At 45.6% G+C, this 25,996-nt stretch overlaps 1 protein-coding gene across 11 annotated transcripts in view; it reads left to right on the forward strand.

Annotated features, from left to right (window-relative positions):
• kirrel3l (kirre like nephrin family adhesion molecule 3, like) overlaps window positions 1-14,754 on the forward strand; it is a 54,479-nt gene extending 39,725 nt beyond the window's left edge. Inside the window, exons 2-15 of one of the 11 annotated variants that reach the window (XM_029744316.1) lie at window positions 703-855; window positions 1,721-1,870; window positions 3,910-4,067; window positions 5,648-5,798; window positions 6,663-6,768; window positions 7,418-7,575; window positions 7,808-7,944; window positions 9,215-9,341; window positions 9,609-9,709; window positions 10,450-10,648; window positions 11,562-11,681; window positions 11,961-12,097; window positions 12,216-12,335; window positions 12,532-14,754. In XM_029744316.1, coding sequence (XP_029600176.1) covers window positions 703-855; window positions 1,721-1,870; window positions 3,910-4,067; window positions 5,648-5,798; window positions 6,663-6,768; window positions 7,418-7,575; window positions 7,808-7,944; window positions 9,215-9,341; window positions 9,609-9,709; window positions 10,450-10,648; window positions 11,562-11,681; window positions 11,961-12,097; window positions 12,216-12,335; window positions 12,532-13,029 — 2,315 coding nt within the window. In that variant the 3' untranslated portion in view covers window positions 13,030-14,754. The remainder of the gene's footprint in view (window positions 1-702; window positions 856-1,720; window positions 1,871-3,909; window positions 4,068-5,647; window positions 5,799-6,662; window positions 6,769-7,417; window positions 7,576-7,807; window positions 7,945-9,214; window positions 9,342-9,608; window positions 9,710-10,449; window positions 10,649-11,561; window positions 11,682-11,960; window positions 12,098-12,215; window positions 12,336-12,531) is intronic. The other 10 variants (XM_029744359.1, XM_029744323.1, XM_029744349.1 and 7 more) reach the window with 10 other exon arrangements.
• Window positions 14,755-25,996: the final 11,242 nt, after the last annotated feature.

Below are 25,996 nucleotides of genomic sequence, written 5' to 3' on the forward strand. Positions count from 1 at the left end.
AGAGACAGAGAAAATAAAAAAACGAAGTAAGGTTCTTTCTTTTAAGGGAAAGATAAAGCCAGCCCGCTCTTTCTCTTCTCTACTTAGCCAACCAACTCTGTTCTCTCTCAGCCCTTTCCTCTCTTCATATCTCCCCCAATGGTTTAGCTCTACCTCTGGAGGGGAGCCATCTACTTCCCCTGCCAGTTGGGTTTGTAATACTCAATCTCCAGCATCGTGTGTTTGTTCGGTGTGTGTGTGTCCCATCTTTAAACACAGCAATGGAACAGACAGAGGCAGGTGTCTTGGTTGACGTTCAGCAGGCTCAGACGGATGCTTCCCCTGGGACACTTAATGAAGTTTTGATTGTTTAACATCCATTTTAACAAAAAGCTCCCCCAAAGAGTGGCAGATTTCTCTCCTCCGCAGTGTGCTTGTTTCGTGTCACCGCGCGGTGGCTGCCATATGGTCTGGGGAAAGAGTTAAATAAGTCATGAGGCAGCTGACTCTTCCTGCTCATCTCAGACACCATGTTAAAGGGAAAATACATCTTCTCAGCCTCCTCCATCCACCCCATGTAACAACATGGCAACACGTAAACAACAGAATGAACAGGCCAGTCCATTATGGGGCCAGGCTAAATATGGCCCTGCATTTGGCTCAAGTAACGCTATTAGACTATATCATTACATGTTACTCATCAAACCCCCGTTCTTCCAACAGCTACCCAAGCAGCCTACTTTTCCCAGCAGCCCCAAGACCAGGTAGTGGTGTCTGGCCAATCGGTGACTCTGCCCTGTGTCATCGTGGGGTACCGAGGAATGGTGCAGTGGACCAAAGATGGCCTGGCGCTGGGTGGAGAGAGAGATCTGCCAGGTATCTGATCTGACCAACATGTCTCTGTGTGTCTCTCTCTCTGTCTCCTCCCTCACTCTCTCTGTCTCCCCCTCTATCTCTCTGTCTCCCACCCTCTCTCTGTCTCGCCCTCTCTCTCTCTCACCCTCTCTCTCTCTCTGTCACCCCATCTCTCTCTTTGTCTTTCTCTCTCTGCCCCCCTCTTTGTCTCCCCCTCTCTCTCTCTGTCTCCCCCATTTCCCTCTTTCTGTTTGTCTTTCTCTCTCACACTCTCGCTCCCCTACTTCTCTCTCTCTCCCCTGATCAATTCCTGGTCTCATTAGGAAGCCTTGGCTCTCTGTCTGTCTGTCTACTCAAATTAATGGAGGTGGAGAGAAACAAATATACTGCAGACAGCCTCTCTACCGCAAACAGACAAAGAGTGTTTAATTTGTTGTTTAGCATTTTGAGGCTTTTGTACCAAGGTGAATAATCAATTGGCTGGTGTCACGCGCTGACATTTAGCTGTGTTCTGGACTAGTGGGAAGGTGGAGAGGCTTGGTGCTGACCTTAGACACTAGATCTTGATTTTGTCTGTGCTTTAAAGGACAGTCAGTCGCCTCACGCCCGTCTCACATGTAGCTACTGCCTTCCCCTGGCCAGTCTCACGCTGCTCAGCCAACTGAACAGCTCAGTGCTTAACCGGGGGGGGGGGGGGGGGGGTGCAGCACCATTTCCATTTATGTCTTGAAGGCCTCTGGCGTTTGTTTGTGGCGTGAGTCTGTTCATTTTGCAGTCTTTTCATTCCGGTTTGGGTTTGTTGTTCTGCTGTTGGTTGTTGGGTTTGTTTTCGTGTTCTCTTTCTCATTCTCTGACTCACTGTATTCCTTGTGTTGGTTTAATGCAGGGTGGACACGCTACTCCTTAATGGGCGACCCGCTATCAGGCGAGCACAGCTTGATGATCGACTCGGCAGAGCTGGCGGATGACGCCGTGTACGAGTGTCAGGCTACGCAGGCCGGGCTGCGCTCTCACCGAGCCAAGCTCACTGTTCTAGGTAAGATACACAGCTGCTGCACACACACCACAAACGGGCACACACAGGGGAACACACACCCTGATCTGCACAACAGCCCTCCAGCCAAAACCTGCAGGTTGGCACTACAGAGGGAGATTGTCAGGCACCCATCTTCATTATGGTTCTGACAGTCACACACACACACACACCACACACACACACACACACACACACACTTAAAATGCTCACGGTTCCTATGTCTTGGGACTGTTTATGACATCACCTGCTGTTATCAGCTTTCACAAATAACACCTGGAAAATGTACTTACTGCCGTATATCAGCCCTGTAAATATTTTTCAAACCCAGCAGAGCCAGCTAAAAAAATAATTTCCCTTCAGTATCGATAATCAAGACTGTGGAAGTCTAGGATAATGTGATTGCTGCAGTCACAAATGACTTGCATGGACACTTAAAAGTCAAGTTCTGCACAGTTAGCACATTTTACAGTGAGTCACAATATTTGTCAACCGTGGGGCAGCTTTTACATTGACGCAATGTGAGTGATCTACATATTCACCAGGCATCCAGAGGTGGGGAGAGGAGGGTGGTGGTGGAGAGAGGGATGGCGGAGGGGAGGGTGAGAGGAGAGAGAGCGGCCCCTCGTGGGACTCCCAGACAGTGAAACACTGCTGGCACCTGGTGGCCGATGGGGGAACAGGTTGCAGCACATTCATTAGTCTTTACTGAACGTCTCTCTGATGATCTGGCAAATACACCCAACAAAGCAGAGAGACAGTTACAGAAGACACTGGAGCCTCAGCTCTATGCACCAACAACTTGGCTAGGGTACTGTACTGTCTCCCCACTGCCCTGCTTGTTTCTGTCATTTTATGAGCTCGTTTAAGCAGCGAGACGACGGCGAGAAGAAAAGGCAGCAAATGAAATGCTGATCATGTGAATTCTGACGACCCATGATGAGGAACACTTCAACGACCACGCGCCTCTCAAGAGAGCACACTGCAGCACAGTCAATGGAGATCACACCCACATACACACACCCACATACACCCACTCACAATGCCCGCACCGCACAGCACAGAGTGGAGGTGGGCGAGGATGGACTGTTTGATTGGTTAGCGTGAGCGGGAGCCACCTCCGCAGTCACACTGACCTTAGCCTTTGTGGACAGAAAAGGCGGTAGATGTTGTTTCCTCACACCTTGTAGAACGTCCGCATTAAGAGAGGAACAAATCAAGCAGGGACCGGGGTGTGTGTGTAGGCCTGTTTCCAGAACACAGAGGCTAGAGTGTGTGTGTGTGTGTGTGTGTGTGTGTGTGTGTGTGTGTGTGTGTGTGTGTGTGTGTGTGGGGGGGGAAATCAATGCAGCCAGATGAGACCAAAGCAATCCGGCGCATTCAAAGGAGTCAACGGCGGGAGAGCAGCCAAGGGAGTCGGCATGGAAATTAAAATCACCTAGAACTCGGATTCCATTAGTGTCCGGGCCGCAGTGGCGGAAGGACCTCTGACAATTCAGATACACACACACACACAGAAATTGGTTCAGCGGAGGGAGCAAGAGAGAGAGATAGACCGGGGCGCAGGCCCGCTGCTGTTTACGTCTGCCGTTATTGGCTGGGGAGATAGACGCCTTCATCAGGGGTGGCACGCTCTGCTTGCCAGCAGCGTGTGCGAAACCATGCAAATAAATGAACAAATAAGCAATTCAGATGAAACATCACTGGGCAACAGTGGGAGTAAAAGAGAGTACTAATGCCAGTCTCAATGTTAAGAAGGAAAATGAAATAGCTCTTCTGTTTTTTTCTTCTCAAAGCCAAATGTTGTCAGTTTCCATTCCAGTCTACAAAGTAGAAACACACCTCGCAAACCAACACGATGATGAAAGAATATTGTTTTCTCTGTGTGCAGTGGATGAATTGATGCAGCGTTAACACATCACATTAATCTCACTAGATGTTCCTCTCATTCAGAAGCTCTGTACTGTAAAAGGAGCTTTCAGTTTGGTGGGTTGTTTCTCTCTAACATGAATGCGTTGTGTTTCCTCCTTCTCTCCCTGTAGTTCCCCCCACAGACCCGGTGGTGGAGGGGGGTCCTATCATACGTGTGAAGGCCCACACAGCCTACAACCTCACCTGTCGCGCCTCGGGGGCCAAGCCTGCCGCCGAGATCACCTGGTACAGAGACGGAGAGGTCATGGACACGGCCATATACTCCAAGGTACAGAAAGACTACAGCACAATCAGATAACAGGTCGGGCCAGGGCAGGTTAGAGAGAGCAGGGCCATGCCCAACCTCATCAGGATCCACTAACACAACACAGCACAGCAGAGTACAGCAGAGCCCATCTCAGCAGGTAAGGCAAGGTACATCAGCTACTCAAAATGCAGCAACTTTCTCTCAGGGCAGAATACAGAAGCCAACACTTCCTTTTCCGTTTCTCTGTTTTCTATTTCTCTCTCTTTCTCTCTCAGGACTTGTTCTTTCTCTCCCTACCTCCCTCTCTGCAGTCCCCCTCCCCTTTTTCACTCATACCTGAACCCCCTCCTCTCTCCCCTGCTCCCCCTCCCCTCGCACTCTAATGCACCGACACTACAGTATAACTGGAGCATGCCAAAGCTCAGACAGGCATGAGCGTTTGATACAGTAGAATTTCTGCCGAGGAGAAATCACCCACAACAATGCCGAAACACAATGGGGGGATGCGCCAGAGCGTGAACCAGCCGCAGTAGGGAAAGAGTCACATTTGTCATGCTCTCTGACCACGCTAAACTATGCTAAACGACACATTTAAGGAGACTAGAGCCCACAGTGGAGAAAAGGAGGGGCACAGGAGGGGAGAGAAAGAGATAGGGAGAGAGAAAGTGGGAGTAAAGAAAGAAGGGTGGGAGATACTGAGATACAGTTCACTGAAAGAAAGAAAACGGGTGCTTTTAGAGAGGAGGAAGGCTAGAGGAGGTGAGGGGGAGGTAGAGAGGGGGAGAGGTGGCTTGGGGCAGAGTGAGGGGTGGTGACAGGGAGTGATGCGACTCGATCTAGCGTAAAAATGCTTTTTGTGTCTGGCTGAGGAAGTGATTCATTGATTCAGCTGTCTGTTTGTCCGTCCATCCAGGGAATGGGCTCTGCGCTGCCCTTGCCCTTTTCCAGAGCTGCCTGTGAGACAACCCTCCCCCTGTCCCCCCTCCTCACGGCTAAGCCCAGAAATACAGACACAGACACCTCTGCCATTACTGCACACTGTCTGACAGCCCTGTGTGTGTGCGTGTGTGTGTGCGTTTTTTTGTGTGTCCTTCGAAAGCGACGGGTGATATCTCCAGAATCTACCCCTTTCCTCACTTAGGAGTATTGATTCCTGTGAGCAATAAATAGATCTCAAAGATGATGACAAACAAGGAGCGCTGACTGGGAGCACTCTCAGAAATGTGGGAACAGCACATATCCCCAGGCGCATCATAAAATATATGATTTAACTGCCATGCCAATGGACTGGATGGCAATTTGAATGCCTCACACGTCAGAAAGTTAGGTCCCGCAGTGTCACACAGACACCTAGAGGGGGAAGACTCAGCAGGGCCTTACATGAGGCTACACCTATTCTATACCTTACTTCCCTACTTAAACCACTTTGTCTCTTTAGAGACCAAAATATATTAACTCATGGATCTAACCCAAGAGGTGAAATAAGGACTCATAACTCCCTCTGCATGTTTAACAGCTGTCTCTTGTCTGTCTTGACCATTGAGATGTACAGTAAACATCATAGATGTCTTATCTCCATGTCTCTGGTCTGTCTCTCCTAGACGCGGATGGAGGATGGGAAGAGAGAACTGGCTGTCAGTATGCTTCCTGTGGTGCCGGAGGACAAGGACTCTGGCCGTACCTACACCTGCCGCGTTCTCAACCCTGCCGCCCCCGCTGGACTCCAGACCTCCGTCACCATCAACGTCCAGCGTGAGTGTCCTCAGTGACGCTTAGTGTCCCCTACAGTCGTCCAGCGTGATGGGGGACACACCTCGGGTACAACACTCTGTAGTGCCCTCGTCCTAGTGATGGGGACACACCTCGGGTACAACACTCTGTAGTGCCCTAGTCCTAGTGATTGGGACACACCTCGGGTACAACACTCTGTAGTGCCCTAGTCCCAGTGATTGGGACACACCTCGGGTACAACACTCTGTAGTGCCCTAGTCCTAGTGACGGGGACACACCTCGGGTACAACACTCAGAGGATGGAGAACTCAGAGTCAAATACATTCAACTACCAACTATCACACTTGCATACTACTTAATATGTACTGATGTATTGTCCATGGACACTAGTATGCTATTGTGGATACTAGTATGCTAGTGTGGATATTGGGACATAGTCCTATAGGTAAAGTTTATAGTGACAAATATACTGCCAATAACGACTAGGTAGTAGCCTATACACATATATCATCTATAATATATTTATTTATATACTTTAGGCATTAGTTGAGGGCTTTGGTTGAATAAATACATTTCACCCAGCACCACTTTAGAGTTAATGGAAGACTGGTTAGTTCTGCCTGCCTGCACATGCACTCGCTCACCCTTCAATGATTCATACACTAACCTCTCTGTGACAAACACACACCCCTTCATATAGGTCCTAGCTCAGTGACACATACCTCCAGTGTTCACAGAGCTTCCTTTAGTACTGTTGTCCTGTTCCTTCTCCCTTGACTGACACATATTCAGCCTTCATATACTGTAGAATCCTCCATAGTGATAGATACGACACATACTATGTTCACCTCTCAGTAATGTTGTGTGCTCCCCTCCATCCTACAGACCCCCCATCAGTGACCCTGTCCGTCCAGCCCCAGACTGTCATGGAGGGAGCCAAGGTGCTGTTCATCTGCTCTGCCTCTGCCAACCCTGAGATCACAGGATACAGGTAAAAAAACAGCACCTCAACCTACACTTTGTTGGGTTCATTTCTTTCATAGTGTGTACTGCATTATTGTGGAACTATTATCCTTTTAGTTGGTCCAGTTTGGACTTTATCATTATGGCACAACTCAAAATTATCTAGTGACCCAAAGTGACATGGTAACCCAATATCTTCTGGTAAACCAAAGTGATCTTGTAACCCAATGATGTGGTAAATTGACCTTCCAACTTTATGTGAGCTGGTAAATTGACCTTCTAACCCTATGTGATGTGGTAAATTGACATTCTAACCCTATGTGATGTGGTAAATTGACCTTCTAACCCTATATGATGTGGTACATTGACCTTCTAACCCTATGTGATGTGGTAAATTGACATTCTAACCCTATGTGATGTGGTAAATTGACATTCTAACCCTATGTGATGTGGTAAATTGACATTCTAACCCTATGTGATGTGGTAAATTGACCTTCTAACCCTATGTGATGTGGTACATTGACCTTCTAACCCTATGTGATGTGGTAAATTGACATTCTAACCCTATGTGATGTGGTAAATTGACATTCTAACCCTATGTGATGTGGTAAATTGACATTCTAACCCTATGTGATGTGGTAAATTGACATTCTAACCCTATGTGATGTGGTGATCTGGTGGTCCAGGTGGTCCAAGGGAGGAGTCCCCATCTCGGAGGCGAACGGGGACAGCCTGGAGGTGACGGTAGACCACTCGTACTTCACAGATCCTGTCTCCTGTGAGGTGTCCAACTCAGTGGGCAGCACCAACGTCAGCACCCTGGTGGATGTACAATGTGAGTGGAGCACATCAGTGTATCATAGTACTGTACTAGTAGCCTATAGTGTAATCCAAGTAGTGTGTCTGTGAACACATGTTCACCCTCGTTGCAGGAGTTATCGTGTCTTTGGAGGATACTGTGTAATGTGCTTTTTGCTTTGAAAATGCCTTAGGGGATATGCTAAAGTCATACTGAATGGTGAATAGGGGCTGTATTAGTTCTGATGGTGTCCTGGGCTCCTCTACAGTTGGTCCCAGGCTGCTGTCGGAGCCCAAGCCCATGAACGTGGACATTGGGATGGATGCTGCCTTCACCTGCACCTGGACAGGCAACCCTCCCCTCACCCTGGCCTGGACCAAACAGGGCTCCAGCGTAGTAAGACAAGTAGCTCAATCAATACTTATACTGTGTGTGTGTGTGTGTGTGTGTGTGTGTGTGTGTGTGTGTGTGTGTGTGTGTGTGTGTGTGTGTGTGTGTAATGAGAGAAAGCCCTCAGACATCAGAGCTAAACCTTCAGAGGCAGTGTATGTGATGACTGTCAGGTTCTCACCCTGCTGACAGCAGGGGAGGTGACACTCTGTCATAACAACGTGACCACTAAATCAATCACATCCACAGTTGAGACACACTAGTTAATAACCAGCCGACACATTTCACATCCCACTCCGAGAACAGCTTCTCAAACCGCTCCTCAACCCGGACCAAGACACAACACAAAGAACATCTAGGGAGGATTATGTGAGGTAGCCTACAAACAGCCCAGTTCCACCTTTAGTTTGCGTCATCCTGGTTCAAGGTCTCCCACCCCACCCCAGGCAACACTATCAGCGCTAGCTAAATCTCCAGGGAGCCTCTCTCCCGGTGTTTCATCGGATTTCAGAGGCAGCTTTTGCTAAAAACGCCACCGCTAAAGAGAAGAGAGCTGCAGGCCAGCAGGCGATGCTGTAAAAGCCATGCTGTCATCTCCATCTCCCAGAGTGAAGCAACTCTCTCCGGAAGAAAATAACAGGCAGTGCTCTCTATCCACACACACCGCGGCCACCACGCCTCACACAGCTACCAGTAATGGATTCATTGGGTTACTCTATAATTGTCGTTGAATAAAAAAATGGAGAGTGGGAGTGAAAGGACGGAGGGAGGGAGAGGAGGGGCGTAGAGGGAGAGTAAATGGATTAATCACAGCTTGATGGAATGGTGGGATCAATGAGCTAACGAGTGCGCAAGTGTAGAGCGAACTGTAGCAGCCTCTAAAGGCTACGGCCCACTCACACCATGATAACGTTATGCTCTGCTGGCAACGTTTAATTAGGACAATCTCCACAGCAGCATGGTCACTCCAGAGGAGCCTGGCTGTAGCTGGAGTCAGAGCAGCAGTGGCTGGAGTGCTTAATGTCTGTGACTAAAGCCACAGCGTTGTCACCACCATTAAATTAAACTGAAACAGAGTGTAGGAGCTGGAGAGACTGTACGTAGGGCCACATCCGTGCTGCTGCAACAACTGCCCCAATGAACTGCTGCTAAAAAGACACTCACTCTCTCCCCTCCCTCTCCTCTTATCCCTCCTGTCCACCCCTCTCCCTCTACTTTCCCCTCTCCCTCCCCTCCTCTCCCTCCTACCCCTCCTCTCCCTCCTACCCCTCCTCTCTCTCCGCAGGTGCTCAGTAATGGCAACACCCTGCAGCTGAAGGCTGTCACCCAGGAGGATGCTGGGACGTATACCTGCAAGGCCATCGTCCCCCGCATCGGGGTGGCTGAGAGGGACGTCACGCTCACTGTCAACGGTAAGTCTCATATGAGTCTCAATGGTCTGAAAATAGGGCTAATTCAATACCACTTTCAACATGATGTTTTTGGTTGACTTTTAGATGTAGAATATTAAAGATGCACGTTTGGTATTATCTATGTAGAATGTTTACTCAAGCATAATGTGTCACCCATCTGACAATGCATCTGTGTTTAATATGTCAATGTCTCAAAATCTCCCTCTATTTCTCTCCCCCACATCTCTCTCACAAAAACACTTTCTCTCTCTCTCTCTCTCTCTCCAGGCCCACCTATCATTACAGCGGACGCCACACAGCACGCTGTCAAGCACTCCAAGGGCAAGCTAGAGTGCCTGGTGGGAAACAGCCCCCCGCCTGACAAGATTGTAAGTGAGCCTCTTGTCTTTTCCTGTCTTTCCTGTTTCAATGTTGTGTGTGTGTGTGTGTGTGTGTGTGTGTGTGTGTGTGTGTGTGTGTGCGTGCATGCATGTGCTCACGCACACAAGCGTGTGCACATTTAATACACACTGAATCCCCCCACTTACACACACACACACACACACACACACACACACATCATCATCTCTTCACCACTCAATGGGGATGAGAGAGAGGGAGAGAGAACAGAAAGGTAACTAGACAGGGGGGGGGCCCTTCTGCAGGCTGCAGCCAAACCACATGGCTCAATTAGCGTTGCATCCATCAGGCCTCGGTGGGCTGACCCCGTTGTGACCCTGGGTGCATGGGCAGCTCTGACAGAGGATAATTAGGGTCTGAGTGGGAGTGAGAGGCAGGCACCCCGTAGACCTAACCTAGCAGCAGGAGAGAGGCTTCAGCACCGACAGGAGCATCCTACACAGCCTTACAGGTCTGGCAGGGCTTAGAGGCTGACAGGGCTTACCTCCAGGGAAAGACGTAGGAGGCAATTTAGACCTACGGCCCTTAGCAATGTCAGCCAGGTGGATGGAGAGGGAGGAAAACAGAGAGAGGGAAAGAGAGAGGGAGGGAGGGTGGTTGGTTAGAGGGTACCTGTGATTGATCTAAGCATGGGAAGTACTGGTTGATCTGAGCTCTGACAGCGCTGCTAGCCACTCACCTGTTGTTCATCTCCCATCTTTCTCACTAGGTGTGGACATTTGGAGACGTGACCCTCTCCTCGGGTTCCTCCGGTCGTTTCTCTGTCCAGACGGTGACCAGCGACCACGGGGTCCTGTCCTCCCTGGTCCTGTCTGAGACCCTGGCCCAGGACTTCCAGCTCCGCTACAACTGCACCGCATGGAACCGCTTCGGCACAGGCACCGCGCTGGTCACCCTCAAGGAGCAAGGTACGGGTAGGAACTGGACAGGGGTCCTTATTATCTATCATCTCACACAGTCAGCATGACCAGTCTCACTAAGACGAGCACTGTGGAGAGACGGTGCTGGGAAGAGAAAGGGGTTAGATGAGGTCAAAGTAGAACTCCAATTGAGTGCTTATCTTAATTATACTATTTTAATCAATATCATTTAATCAGCAGATGGTGGGCCTTAATGAATACATTGGGCCCATAACATATATCGATCGGGGACTAAAGTCAATTAGATCAGGCCACAGGTGTCCCAGGGCCGAGCCGCTGGCGGTCCCTAAGCTCCCTCTCTCTCTCTCTAAGTGTGTGAGAGCCACCCTCTTCAAATTTACTTAAACCACAAATTACTTACTCACACACACACACACACACACATATGCACACACAAACACACACTATGCACACTGGAGTTGGCGGAGGTAAGGAAGGAAGGCCTTTGTTGCAGTAGACACCAAAAATAAGGTCCTCGCCAGCAATTTACATCAAGGCAGCTCAGCCGGGGTCTCGGGAGAGTTGAGCGGTGCGCCGTATCTCTCTCCTGGAATCTCTAATTAGATTACTGTCTATTGCTTCATTGCATGTCAGGCCTTGTTACCCTTCTTCCAGAGAGATTAGACACAATAGCCGAGGCTGTGGGGACGCAGGGGACTCTAAGTGTGTGTGTGCGTATGTGTGTGTGTGTGCGTGTGTGTTTCTGAGGGACCATGAGGCTTACTGCAGATGAATTTATATAGGAGCAGGCGTTGGCAGAGATTAGTTGGGGGGGAATGAGTAGAGTGGCGTTAGAAGAGGAGACTGGATCTGGTCCTGCCTGTCTCTCTCTGATCAGTAGCAAGATCCTGACACTCCTCTCTCTCTCTCTCTCTCTCTCTCTCTCTCTCTCTCCTCACAGAGGCCCTGCCCATGATGATCATCATTGGGGCGGCGGTGGGCGGAGGGTGTGTCCTGCTCATCTGTGTCGTCACCCTGGTCTCTCTCTGCTGCAGGCACACCGGGAAAGGTGAGGTCGAAGGTCAGATATGGGCCATACTGGGGTTGGGCTACATTCCATGTCAATTCACCCTATTCAAGGAAATGAATTGACATTCAGTAAATGACTATTCACTCAATATTTTTCAATCAATGTGAACTGACTGAATTGAAATAGAACTGACCCCAACCCTTAGCAATGCATGGCTAGTTTCAACTTCATAAAAGGAGCACAATCAAATCCATTTCTATAAAGGCAACAGGCATGAAAAGCAGTTTTAGAATCGTTTCTAAATCACCTGTCTCTTTTGAATCCTCACAGGTAAAAAGTGCACACGCCTCTCAAAGAGTGACATCAGAGTTCAGATTGTGCACAGCGACCACAACGCTACCCGTGGTAACGATGATGAGGAGGATGTCAAGGAGCCCATGGTAAATGCCTCCGTTCAATCACTTTCAGTAGGTTTTCAAATACCTTTTCATCTTTATATAACAGATATGTGATGATACACAATACAGTCATTTTGTCGTGCTCATGTTCGTCGGAGTCTAAGATGTTCCACCTTTGTAATTGTAGGGCCTGTTGTTTCCCCCTCAGGCCCCCAACAGCAGTGAGTCTCCTGGGACGTCCCGGACGGAACACAGTGACCTGCTGGAGGAGGACGAGGACGAGAGGTCCGACATCAAGGTAAAAACCGTAAGGAGAAACACTCACTTATACAATGTCTATACAATTTACATGCATGGGAAAAATTGCAAACATTTGTTGAGCATTGGTTGCATGGGCTGTTTTGCTGGGTGTTTTGAAAAAGTCTGAAATCTCTATATACATACTGTATCTTTAAAAGCGGTTGAACAACTTAACACCCTGTTGTTATTTCCTCTCCCCTCAGGACCCCACTAACGGTTACTACAACGTGCATGCTCACGAGGACCGGGTTATCCGCAGTGGTTTCTCAGATTACGTGCCCAACCCCCGTCCTGTCTACACGCCATCCCAGCTGCCCTCCCCCAGCCCGCTGTACGGCCAGCACACAGTTGTGGCAGCCACACAGCCCCGCATCTACGACTTCTCCCACCGCTACGCCACCACCACAGGGGCCCGCTCCACCTACGAGCAGCAGCAGGCAGCGGCAGCCCAGCCCGGAGCAATCTACCCCACCGACCCCGTCTACAGCGGCTCTGCCTACCTGCCCACCGCCGCCACATACGGCCGAGCCTTCACCAGCTACGTCAAGCCCGCCTCCTACGAGAAGGTGGATGCCTACGATCAATCGGACCAGGCCAGCAAGGTGTCTAGCTCCTCCCGTTTCTCCTATGCATCATCGCAGGTCTCCTCCCAGCAGTCTGACTACGGACGGCCATCACAACGCATGCAGACTCACGTCTGATTGGACAGCGGAACAGGGGTGGAGCGCGGAGGGCCATGTAAAGGGGAAGCATTGGTCATCTCTATAGGAGGTGTGGCCAGACTAACATGAGGAGAGAGGACTGGTTGGTTGGTCCTTCTCCTGGGCACGTTTTGGAAGGAGATGTAGGTGACAGGGATTGCCTTCCTTATTTGTTATTCAGTTGTCATTCTGGGATTGAATGGTCCCAATGGAGCCCCAATGGAGTCAATGATTGTGATGTGCCACTCACATTCCCCATCAATAAATAATATACTACAGTGTCTGCTACTTCAGAGATGAGCCTGCTATTCTGTCATGGCACTGGTTTTGTTTTACCAGTGAGGGGATGGGAGGAAGGCAAACTGGAAATCACCAGACAGGAGCATCTCATGACTTTGGGTGGCCTAAACTAACTGGATTCTGGAGCATAGCTAACATTTCTCAAAAAGAACAGACTGCTCAGACAAATAGAACTTATAACAGACTATGAACAAAATAAAAAATACAGACTTCTTCATTTAAAAAAAAAGAACAGTCAACACATTGTGGTCATTTGGTGTTTGTTGGCATGTGAAAGGAGTTCTAAGCACATTCGTGTCTCTCTATCCATTTAAAGAAGCCTGAGCTCCACAATGGCAGCCATAAACCGTTCGGCAAAACAATACGTTTGGCTTGTGTGTGGGTTATTGGGGAGTGAAAGCAGAGTAAGGTATGGAGAGAATGTGTATCCTAGCCTTTGCCTAATAGAGAGACAGCCTGTGTGTTATCGTTCTACCCTGGTGGACAAGAAAAGGAAATGGAAAAACCCAAAGATGGTGAGCTACAGTACATAGCAGTGTATTGAAAGAGTTAGGGATAAAGATGAATTCCTCTGAGTACTGTATTACTTCTGTGTTTACCAGATCGCTAAATGGAAACTATTTCCAGAACAATCAGAGAATGTGGTTTGTAAAATGGTGGCAATCTTGAACTTGAATAATCTCAAGGTGCAGTCTCAACTTGAACAGGCTAAGATGGGTTCTACTTGTGAAACTGTCCCTCTTCAGACACCATCCACACTCTAGTCATGACACAATCAAGTAGCTTCAATATGTTTACAAAAACACAGTACTACCCTGAAATACTGACTAGATCAACTGTACAAATGGGTGAAGAAGCCCCATTCTTTCTCTGTTGCATGCAGATGATGTGTCTAGTGAAACTCTTCAGCATTTCTTTTCCATGTCCATTATGCTTGTTTGAGAGACTGCTTACTGCACCTGGCTCAGCTGCATTCCGGTTCTGGACACTACTGGAACCCTGTACTGCCATTTTGTGTCGAGAGCCGCGCTACAGGTCAGTCGGCCCAATTGGACAACATACGTCTCTAAGTGAACCAAGTGATTTCAAAAAAGATCATCGCTCGTCTTTATTTTTATATAAGCCTTAATGTACAGCTTGTAAGCTGCTTTACTGTAAAGTATCTTTATATTATATATACACATAAATCTATATCTTGATTGATTTTATTTGGGTCCACAATTTTTCTCTTTCTGTTCCGTTGTTCATCAAATCACTGAATGCAGAAAGAGGAACTATGCTTTTTGGGAACACAACTAATTGCCATTTGTTGGTTTGGTTCATTTTCTTTTTTAATTATGTATTAAGGATTTTATTTGCTAAAAATGAGCTATTGTTGCTTGTAACTTTGTACACATATTTATATTTAAATAAAACCATTTCAGATAAAGACCAGCGTGGTTTGAGTACTGTACTATACGTTGGCACGGTGAGATGCTGTGTGTGTGTGTGTGTGTGTGTGTGTGTGTGTGTGTGTGTGTGTGTGTGTGTGTGTGTATGTCATGGGGGAACAGTTACAAACAAAGCTGCTTATGTACCGAAGTTGATGAATACATAAATTAGAAGAGCTGTCTATGTTGATTCTCCTGTTCCCGTGGTGGAGCGTAGCTTTTAATGAAGACAGATGTGATTGTAGATCTCCTACTGTCTGTGTATCCACCTCCCTACACCCACACGCCCAGCTCCCCTGGTAACAGGATATTGCTGTGACAAATCTAGGTATAATGTGACAATATCAGCTTGTCATGTCACCTCGGTCTCTTGTTACATCTCGTCTCCAGGTAGACATGCTAGTCACGGCAGGGAGGAGATGAGTGCTAAGAGAGATCCACATTCATTACAGGCTGCTGTGTAAAGGGACATGGCCCCACAATAGACTCAGATAATACTTACTATGCAATAACTATTAGAGAGACACAAATCGGTCAATTACAAAATGGAGGTAATTGACATGCAGAAGATTCAGGTAAAGTATGTTTATTGTCTAGGATTCATAAATGTTATATTTTTTTGTATGCCTCATTTTTATATATCTTCAACCTTTAACAATTAAAATCTCTTCAGCACTTCCTCATTTACAAACACAATGGAGATCTTTGGGTTTTCAAGTCACAGTAAATGTACAAATACAAGCCAAAATAGAGAGTGAAAGAAAACCAATGAAGAATCTGAACAGTTAAAAGCAGGACCAGGATTGTCCAATAAGAAGTCCACTGTTTGAGAGGGATGAGATGAACTCATTGTGTTGCTCCGTGCAAACAGCTAAACCCAATTGATTTTCTTGAGCTGCCGTGCGTAGGGGAGTGAAGACCCGCATCACCCTCAGCTCAACGGACAAATGGAGACCGTTTTAGCTAGCCGGTATATTGAGTTCTCCTAGAATACTAATGTGAGGAAAATGGCCAAGCATCTATAGGAATTGATAGGAACCTCCGAATTGCACTGTGCCCATTGACCCTCAAAGAGGAAGAGACGAAGCGAGAGGTTTTACTCTGGTCAAAATCTGTCCACGAAAATAAGTCCAAGGTGTCAAATTTGGTCAACAAACATTTTCTTATTGCTAATTTGCTATGTGCCGCTTATTTGATCAAATATAAGTTTTGTAATAGTTTGGTTATTACGAATGCACTGATATAAGTGGAAGCATGTGGCCTTTCTGCAACTTACCCAAAACAACTTTATATCAGAGTTGTGCCTATTGTCACAGAGGACTCATCATAGATATAACCCATTTATCATGGGCATTGCCATTGAGGTCTTCCACCATTTTAAATTAGTCAACTGGGTGGGGATTCTAGAGTTCATCCAATGAAGAAAATTGACTACTTTAAAATGGAGATAGCTAGGGTTGAGCAGTATACCGTATCCCGGGGTATTTAGAAATACGCTCGGTATGATATTCCAATACAGTTGTTTTTGAATATTTGTACTTCTTAAATAAATATCTGCATTCAACTTATGCACTAGGTAATAGATAAAGCAGATCGTATTCATCATTTCCCCTGTTACATTATTTTTCACTATGACGCTTACATGTACTAGTTTCACAAAACAGCTGTTTGAGCCAGTTACAAACAAGCACAACAAACAAAACAGGAACTTTGTGAGATGATTCACTCCTGCTTCACCATTTCCTGGTCGCTAAAACTAAATGTTTTCCTAATTTCAGTTTATGTGACAAAATAAGCTAGTATGGTGATTCTCTACACTATCTAAACCGCTGTGAAATATACAGCATTTTCCATAACCAAGAATATTGTTACAAAGTCGGAGACGCAAAAACAAAACTTAATAACGAGAAGCATAAAAATAGCCCACATAGAACAGATCTACCGCTTCTTAGACTTGCTTTCAAGCAGAATGATAGATCTATAACTCACATTTATGTGAATTTGATCAGGTACCCCCAAAAAAGTAAATATTTCCATTTTAAGTGAGGTGATCAATTTACAGGAAATATACTGCTTGCCAGCTAGATATCTTATTACTATTAAGTTAAAGACGTGCCAAATACATTATTTCCAGGTTTTGCTAACTTGATAATGTTAGCTAAGTGGCTAACATTAGCTTAACATATCAAGCTTATTGGTAGCAGCAGCAGAGACAATCCCCTCCTGGACTAAGATCCCTGCAGTCTAAAATTAGTTTTGTGGGTGCTGCAAACTGCACTTTGAGATACAGTTGAAGTCAGAAGATTATATACACCTTAGCCAAATACATTTAAAGATTTTTCACAATTCCTGTCATTTAACCCTAGGTCAGTTAGGATCACCACTTTATTTAAAAAAAAATGTGAAATGTAATTTTCTGATTTATTTCAGCTTGTATTTCTTTCATCACATTCCCAGTGGGTCAGAGGCTTACATACACTCAATTAGTATTTGGTAGCATTGCCTTTAAATTGTTGAACTTGGGTCAAACGTTTCAGGTGGCCTTCCACAAGCTTCCCACAATAAGTTGGGTTAATTTTGGCACATTCCTCCTGACAATGCTGGTGAAACTGAGTCAGGTTTGTAGGCCTCCTTGCTCACACACAAATGTTCTAAAGGATTGAGGTCAAGGCTTTGTGATGGCCACTCCAATATCTTGACTTTGTTGTCATTAAGCCATTTTGCCACAACTTTGGAAGTATGCTTGGGGTCATTGTCCAATTGGAAGACTCAGACTTCTCTGGTCTCTGCTCCTCCCGTTGTGGGGTCTGAGACGCCGACGGCTCCCACCATTAGCTCTGACAAATTGAAAACCCTAGTCATTGGCGACTCCATTACCCGCAGTATTAGACTTAAAACTAATCATCCAGCGATCATACACTGTTTACCAGGGGGCAGGGCTACCGACGTTAAGGCTAATCTAAAGACGGTGCTGGCTAAAGCTAAAACTGGCGAGTGTAGAGAGTATAGAGATATTGTTATCCACGTCGGCACCAACGATGTTAGGATGAAACAGTCAGAGGTCACCAAGCGCAATATAGCTTCAGCGTGTAAATCAGCTAGAAAGATGTGTCGGCATCGAGTAATTGTCTCTGGCCCCCTCCCAGTTAGGGGGAGTGATGAGCTCTACAGCAGAGTCTCACAACTCAATCGCTGGATGAAAACTGTTTTCTGCCCCTCCCAAAAGATAGAATTTGTAGATAACTGGCCCTCTTTCTGGGATTCACCCACAAACAGGACCAAGCCTGGCCTGCTGAGGAGTGACGGACTCCATCCTAGCTGGAGGGGTGCTCTCATCTTATCTACAAACATAGACAGGGCTCTAACTCCTCTAGCTCCACAATGAAATAGGGTGCAGGCCAGGCAACAGGCTGTTAGCCAGCCTGCCAGCTTAGTGGAGTCTGCCACTAGCACAGTTAGCGTAGTCAGCTCAGCTTTCCCCATTGAGACCGTGTCTGTGCCTCGATCTTGGTTGGGCAAAATTAAAATGGCGGTGTTCGCTTCAGTAATCTTACTAGTATAAAGACCTCCTCCATTCCTGCCATTATTGAAAGAGATTGTGATACTTCACATCTCAAAATTGGGTTACTTAATGTTAGATCCCTCACTTCCAAGGCAGTTATAGTCAATGAACTAATCACTGATCATAATCTTGATGTGATTGGCCTGACTGAAACATGGCTTAAGCCTGATGAATTTACTGTGTTAAATGAGGCCTCACCCCCTGGTTACACTAGTGACCAAACCCCCCGTGCATCCGGCAAAGGCGGAGGTGTTGCTAACATTTACGATAGCAAATTTCAATTTACAAAAAAAAAACAATGACGTTTTCGTCTTTTGAGCTTCTAGTCATGAAATCTATGCAGCCTACTCAATCACTTTTTATAGCTACTGTTTACAGGCCTCCTGGGCCATATGCAGTGTTCCTTACTGAGTTCCCTGAATTCCTATCGGATCTTGTAGTCATAGCAGATAATATTCTAATTTTTGGTGACTTTAACATTCACATGGAAAAGTCCACAGACCCACTCCAAAAGGCTTTCGGAGCCATCATCGACTCAGTGGGTTTTGTCCAACATGTCTCTGGACCTACTCACTGCCACAGTCATACTCTGGACCTAGTTTTGTCCCATGGAATAAATGTTGTGGATCTTAATGTTTTTCCTCATAATCCTGGATTATCGGACCACCATTTTATTGCATTTACAATTGCAACAAATAATCTGCTCAGACCCCAACCAAGGAAGATTAAAAGTCGTGCTATAAATTCTCAGACAACCCAAAGATTCCTTGATGCCCTTCCAGACTCCCTCTGCCTACCCAAGGACGTCAGAGGACAAGAATCAGTTAACCACCTAACCGAGGAACTCAATTCAACCTTGCGCAATACCCTAGATGCAGTTGCACCCCTAAAAATTAAAAACATCTGTCATAAGAAACTAGCTCCCTGGTATACAGAAAATACACGAGCTCTGAAGCAAGCTTCCAGAAAATTGGAACGGAAATGGCGCCACACTAAACTGGAAGTCTTCCGACTAGCTTGGAAAGACAGTACCGTGCAGTATCGAAGAGCCCTCACTGCTGCACGATCATCCTATTTTTCCAACTTAATTGAGGAAAATAAGAACAATCCGAAATTTCTTTTTGACACTGTCGCAAAGCTAACTAAAAAGCAGCATTCGCAAATGGAGGATGGCTTTCACTTCAGCAGTAATAAATTTATGAACTTTTTTGAGGAAAAGATCATGATCATTAGAAAGCAAATTACGGACTCATCTTTAAATCTGGGTATTCCTCCAGGGCTTCATTGTCCAGAGTCTGCACAACTCTGCCAGGACCCTGGCTCAAGGGAGATACTAAAGTGTTTTAGTACTATATCTCTTGACACAATGATGAAAATAATCATGGCCTCCAAACCCTCAAGCTGCATACTGGACCCTATTCCAACTAAACTACTGAAAGAGCTGCTTCCTGTGCTTGGCCCTCCTATGTTGAACATAATAAACGGCTCTCTATCCACCGGATGTGTACCAAGCTCACTAAAAATGGCAGTAATAAAGCCTCTCTTGAAAAAGCCGAATCTTGACCCAGAAATTATAAAAAACTATCGGCCTATATCGAATCTTCCATTCCTCTCAAAAATTTTAGAAAAAGTTGTTGCGCAGCAACTCACTGCCTTCCTGAAGACAAACAATGTATACGAAACGCTTCAGTCTGGTTTTAGACCCCATCATAGCACTGAGACTGCACTTGTGAAGGTGGTAAATGACCTTTTAATGACGTCAGACCGAGGCTCTGCATCTGTCCTCGTGCTCCTAGATCTTAGTGCCGCTTTTGATACCATCGATCACCACATTCTTTTGGAGAGATTGGAAACCCAAATTGGTCTACATGGACAAGTTCTGGCCTGGTTTAGATCTTATCTGTCGGAAAGATATCAGTTTGTCTCTGTGAATGGTTCGTCCTCTGACAAATCAATTGTAAATTTCGGTGTTCCTCAAGGTTCCGTTCTAGGACCACTATTGTTTTCACTATATATTTTACCTCTTGGGGATGTCATTCGAAAACATAATGTTAAATTTCACTGCTATGCGGACGACACACAGCTGTACATTTCAATGAAACATGGTGAAGCCCCAAAATTGCCCTCGCTAGAAGCCTGTGTTTCAGACATAAGGAAGTGGATGGCTGCAAATTTTCTACTTTTAAACTCAGACAAAACAGAGATGCTTGTCCTAGGTCCCAAGAAACAAAGAGATCTTCTGTTGAATCTGACAATTAATCTGGATGGTTGTACAGTCGTCTCAAATAAAACTGTGAAGGACCTCGGCGTAACTCTGGACCCTGATCTCTCTTTTGAAGAACATATCAAGACTGCTTCAAGGACAGCTTTTTTCCATCTACGTAACATTGCAAAAATCAGAAACTTTCTGTCCAAAAATGACGCAGAAAAATTAATCCATGCTTTTGTTACTTCTAGGCTCGACTACTGCAATGCTCTACTTTCCGGCTACCCGGATAAAGCACTAAACAAACTTCAGTTAGTGCTAAATACGGCTGCTAGAATCCTGACTAGAACCAAAAAATTTGATCATATTACTCCAGTGCTAGCTTCCCTACACTGGCTTCCTGTTAAGGCAAGGGCTGATTTCAAGGTTTTACTGCTAACCTACAAAGCATTACATGGGCTTGCTCCTACCTATCTTTCCGATTTGGTCCTGCCGTACATACCTACACGTACGCTACGGTCACAAGACGCAGGCCTCCTAATTGTCCCTAGAATTTCTAAGCAAACGGCTGGAGGTAGGGCTTTCTCCTATAGAGCTCCATTTTTATGGAATGGTCTGCCTACCCATGTGAGAGACGCAGACTCAGTCTCAACCTTTAAGTCTTTACTGAAGACTTATCTCTTCAGTAGGTCCTATGATTAAGTATAGTCTGGCCCAGGAGTGTGAAGGTGAACGGAAAGGCTGGAGCAACGAACCGCCCTTGCTGTCTCTGCCTTGTCGGTTCCCCTCTTCCCACTGGGATTCTCTGCCTCTAACCCTTTTACAGGGGCTGAGTCACTGACTTACTGGTGTTCTTCCATGCCGTCCATGGGAGGGGTGCGTCACTTGAGTAGGTTGAGCCACTGACGTGGTCTTCCTGTCTGGGTTGGCGCCCCCCCCTTGGGTTGTGCCGTGGCAGACATCTTTGTGGGCTATACTCGGCCTTGTCTTCGGACGGTAAGTTGGTGGTTGTAGATATCCCTCTAGTGGTGTGGGGGCTGTGCTTTGGCAAAGTGGGTGGGGTTATATCCTGCCTGTTTGGCCCTGTCCGGGGGTATCATCGGATGGGGCCACAGTGTCTTCTGATCCCTCCTGTCTCAGCCTCCAGTATTTATGCTGCAGTAGTTTATGTGTCGGGGGGCTAGGGTCAGTCTGTTACATCTGGAGTATTCTCTTGTCTTATCCAGTGTCCTGTGTGAATGTAAATATGCTCTCTCTAATTCTCTCTTTCTTTCTTTCTTTCTCTCGGAGGACCTGAGCCCTAGGACTACCTGGCATGATGACTCCTTGCTGTCCCCAGTCCACCTGGCCATGCTGCTGCTCCAGTTTCAACTGTTCTGCCTGCGGCTACGGAACCCTGACCTGTTCACCGGACGTGCTTGTTGCACCCTCGACAATTACTATGATTATTATTATTTGACCATGCTGGTCATTTACGAACATTTTAACATCTTGACCATGTTCTGTTATAATATCCACCCGGCACAGCCAGAAGAGGACTGGCCACCCCTCATAGCCTGGTTCCTCTCTAGGTTTCTTCCTAGGTTTTTGGCCTTTCTCAGGAGTTTTTCCTAGGGAGTTTTTCCCAGCCACCGTGCTTCTTTCACATGCATTGCTTGCTGTTTGGGGTTTTAGGCTGGGTTTCTGTACAGCACTTTGAGATTTCAGCTGATGTACGAAGGGCTATATAAATAAATTTGATTTGATTTGATTTGTGACCAAGCTTTAACTTCCTGACTGATGTCTTGAGATGTTGCTTCAATATATCTACATAATTTTTTGTGAAGTGCACCAGTCCTTCCTGCAGCAAAGCACCCCCACAACATGATGCTGCCACCCCCGTGCTTCACGGTTGGGATGGTGTTATTCGGCTTGCAAGCCTCCCCCTTTGTCCTCCAAACATAATGATGGTCATTATGGCCAAACAGTATTATTTTTGTTTCATCAGACCAGAGGACATTTCTCCAAAAAGTACAATCTTTGTCCCCATGTGCAGTTGCAAACCATAGTCTGGCTTCTTTATGGTGGTTTTGGAGCAGTGGCTTCTTCCTTGCTGAGCGACCTTTCAGGTTAAGTCACTATAGGACTCGTTTTACTGTGGATATAGATACCTTTGTAACGGTTTCGTCCAGCATCTTCACAAGGTCCTTTGCTGTTGTTCGGAGATTGATTTGGACTTTTCACACCAAAGTACATTCATCTCTAGGAGAGAACGTGTCTCCTTCCTGAGCGGTATAATGGCTGTGTGGTCCCATGGTGTTTATACTTGCGTACTATTGTACGTGGTAACTTCAGGCATTTCGAAATTGCTCCCAAGGATGAACCAGACTTGTGGTCTACAATTGTTTTTCTGAGGTCTTGGCTGATTTCTTTTGATTTTCCCATGGTGTCAAGCAAAGAGTCACTGAGTTTGAAGGTAGGCCTTGAAATACATCCACAGGTACACCTCCAATTGATTCAAATGATGTCAATTAGTCTCTCAGAAGCTTCTAAAGCCATGACATCATTTTATGGAATGTTCCAAGCTGTTTAAAGGCACAGTCAACTTAGTGTATGTAAACTTCTGACCCACTGGAATTATGATACAGTTAATTATAAGTGAAATAATCTGTCTGTAAACAATTTTTGAAAAATGACTTGTCATGCACAAAGTAGATCATAACCAACTTGCCAAAACTATAGTTTGTTAACAAGAAATTTGTGGAGTGGTTGAAAAACCAGTTTTAATGACTATGAGCTGGGTTGTCTGACTTGGTAGTAAATGTTTGCATGCAGTCGTTAGCATTTACCTTGCATTCACTATGGTGTATTCCTTAGTACATGTTAGCATTTTGTCAGCATTCTGGTAAGTTCTGTTTTTTTTTTTTTGGGGGGGGGGGGGGGTTTAACGAAGAAAAATAAAATAAAACGCACCCCTTGTGTGCACTGCTGGTAATACTGTATATCCTGGGATGGCACAGTATGAAGGTACGGAAATCTGGATACCGCCCAACCTTAGAGATAGCATGGGAAGCACCATTGATACGTGTGTGAACAGACACTAGTGGCACAGATACCAAGACGAGTCATACATATATCTCTATGGCCTTTTGTGCTCTCTCACACACGTATCGGCCCTCTCATTGGCTAGAATGGTCCCACCTGATCTCACCTCCTCCTGCCTGCCTTCCATCTTTGCGGACATGTATTTCCATTGTTAGAGCGGTCACTCAAAAATCTTGTCAGTTCCTCCTGAAAGTATTCATAACCCTTGACCTTTTCCACATTTTGTTGTGTTACAATCTCAATTTTAAATTCAGAATGTGTCACTGGCCTAGGCACAATATCCCATAATAAAGTGGAATTATGTTTTTAGAAATGAAAAGGTGAAATGTCTAGAGTCAATAAGTATTCAAACCCTTTGTTATGGTAAACCTCAAAGTTCAGGAATAAATACAAGTTACAAATTGCATGGATTCACTCTGTGTGCAATAATAGTGTTTAACATGATTTTTGAATGACTACCTCATCTGTATAACCCACACATACAGATAATTGTAAGGTCCCGAGCAGTGAATTTCAAACACAAATTCAACCACAAAGACCAGGGAGGATTTCCAATGCCTCGCAGAGGGGCACCTATTGGTAGATGGGTTAAAAAAAAAATTTAAAAGCAGACATTGAATATCCCTTTGGGCATGGTGAAGTTAATAACTACACTTTGGATGGTGTATCAATACACCCAGTCACTACAATGATACAGGCGTCCTTCCAAACTCAGTTGGAAACGGCTCAGGAATTTCACCATGAGGCCAATGGTGACTTTAAAACAGTTACAGAGTTTAATGGCTGTGATAGGAGAAAACTGAGGATGGATCACCAACACTGTAGTTACTCCACAATACTAACCTAAATGACAGACTGAAAAGAAGAAAGCCTGTACAGAATACAAATATTGGAAAACATGCACCCTGTTTGCAATAAGCCACTAAAGTAAAACTGCAAAAAAATATGTCAAAGAAATAAAATGTACACTACCGTTCAAAAGTTTTGGGTCACGAGGAAATGTCCTTGTTTTTGAAAGAAAAGCAATTTTTTTTGTTCATTAAAGTAACATCAAATTGATCCAAAATACAGTGTAGACATCGTTAATGTTGTAAATGACTATGGTAGCTGGAAACAGCAGATTTTTTATGGAATATCTACATAGGCGTACAGAGGCCCATTATCAGCAACCATCACTCCTGTGTTCCAATGGCACGTTGTGTTAGCTAATCCAAGTTGATCATTTTCTAGAAGCTAATTGATCATTATAAAGCCCCTTTGCAATTATGTTAGCACAGCTGAAAACTGTTGTGTTCGTAAAAAAAATAAAATAAAACTGCCGTTCTTCAGACTAGTTGAGTATCTGGAGCATCAACATTTGTGGGTTCGATTACAGGCTCAAAATGGCCAGAAATAACTTTCTTCTGAAACGCAGCAGTCGATTCTCATTCTGGGAAATGAAGGCTATTCCATGCGAGAAATTGACAAGACTCTGAAGATCTCGTACAACTCTGTGTACTACTCACTTCACAGAACAGCACAAACTCGCTCTAACCAGAATAGAAAGAGTGGGAGGCCCCGGTGCACAGATGAGCAAGAGGACAAGTACATTAGAGTCTAGTTTGAGAAACAGACGCCTCACAAGTCCTCAACTGGCAGCTTCATTAAATAGTACCCGCAAAACACCAGTCTAAACGTTAACAGTGAAGAGGCGACTCCGGGATGCTGGCCATAAAAAATCTGCAATTTCCAGCTACAATAGTCATTTACAATATTAACAATGTCTACACTGTATTTCTGATCAATTTGATGCTATTTTAAAATGGACAAAACAAAAATGCTTTTCTTTCAAAAACAAGGACATTTCTAAGTGACCCCAAACTTTAGAACGGTAGTGTATATCCTGAATACAAAAGGTTATGTTTGGGGCAAATCCAACGACACAGAGTAACACTTCATATTTTCAAGCATCGTGGTGGCTGCATCATAGGTATGCTTGTCATTGGCTAGAGCTTGGGAGGTTTTTTGGGGGGGGGACAAAATGGAAGAGAGCTAAGCACAGTCAAAATCCTAGAAGATAACCTGCTTCCGTCTGCTTTCCAACAGACACTGGGAGACAAATTCACCTTTCAGCAGGACAATAACCTGAAACACAAGACCAAATATACACTGGAGTTGCTTACCAAGACGACATTGAATATTCCTGAGTGGCTTCGTGACAGTTTTGAATTAAAATCAACTTCAAACCTATGGCAAGACTTGAAAATGGCTGTCTAGTAATGATCAACAACCAACTTGACAGAGCTTGATGAATTTTGAAAAGAATAATGTGCAAATATTGTACAATCCAGGTGTGGAAAGCTCATAGGGACTTACCAAGAAAGACTCGCAGCTGTAATCTCTGCC

Source organism: Salmo trutta, chromosome 3 (genome assembly GCF_901001165.1).
Source record: "Salmo trutta chromosome 3, fSalTru1.1, whole genome shotgun sequence".
In the NCBI taxonomy this organism is placed as follows: Eukaryota; Metazoa; Chordata; class Actinopteri; order Salmoniformes; family Salmonidae; genus Salmo; species Salmo trutta.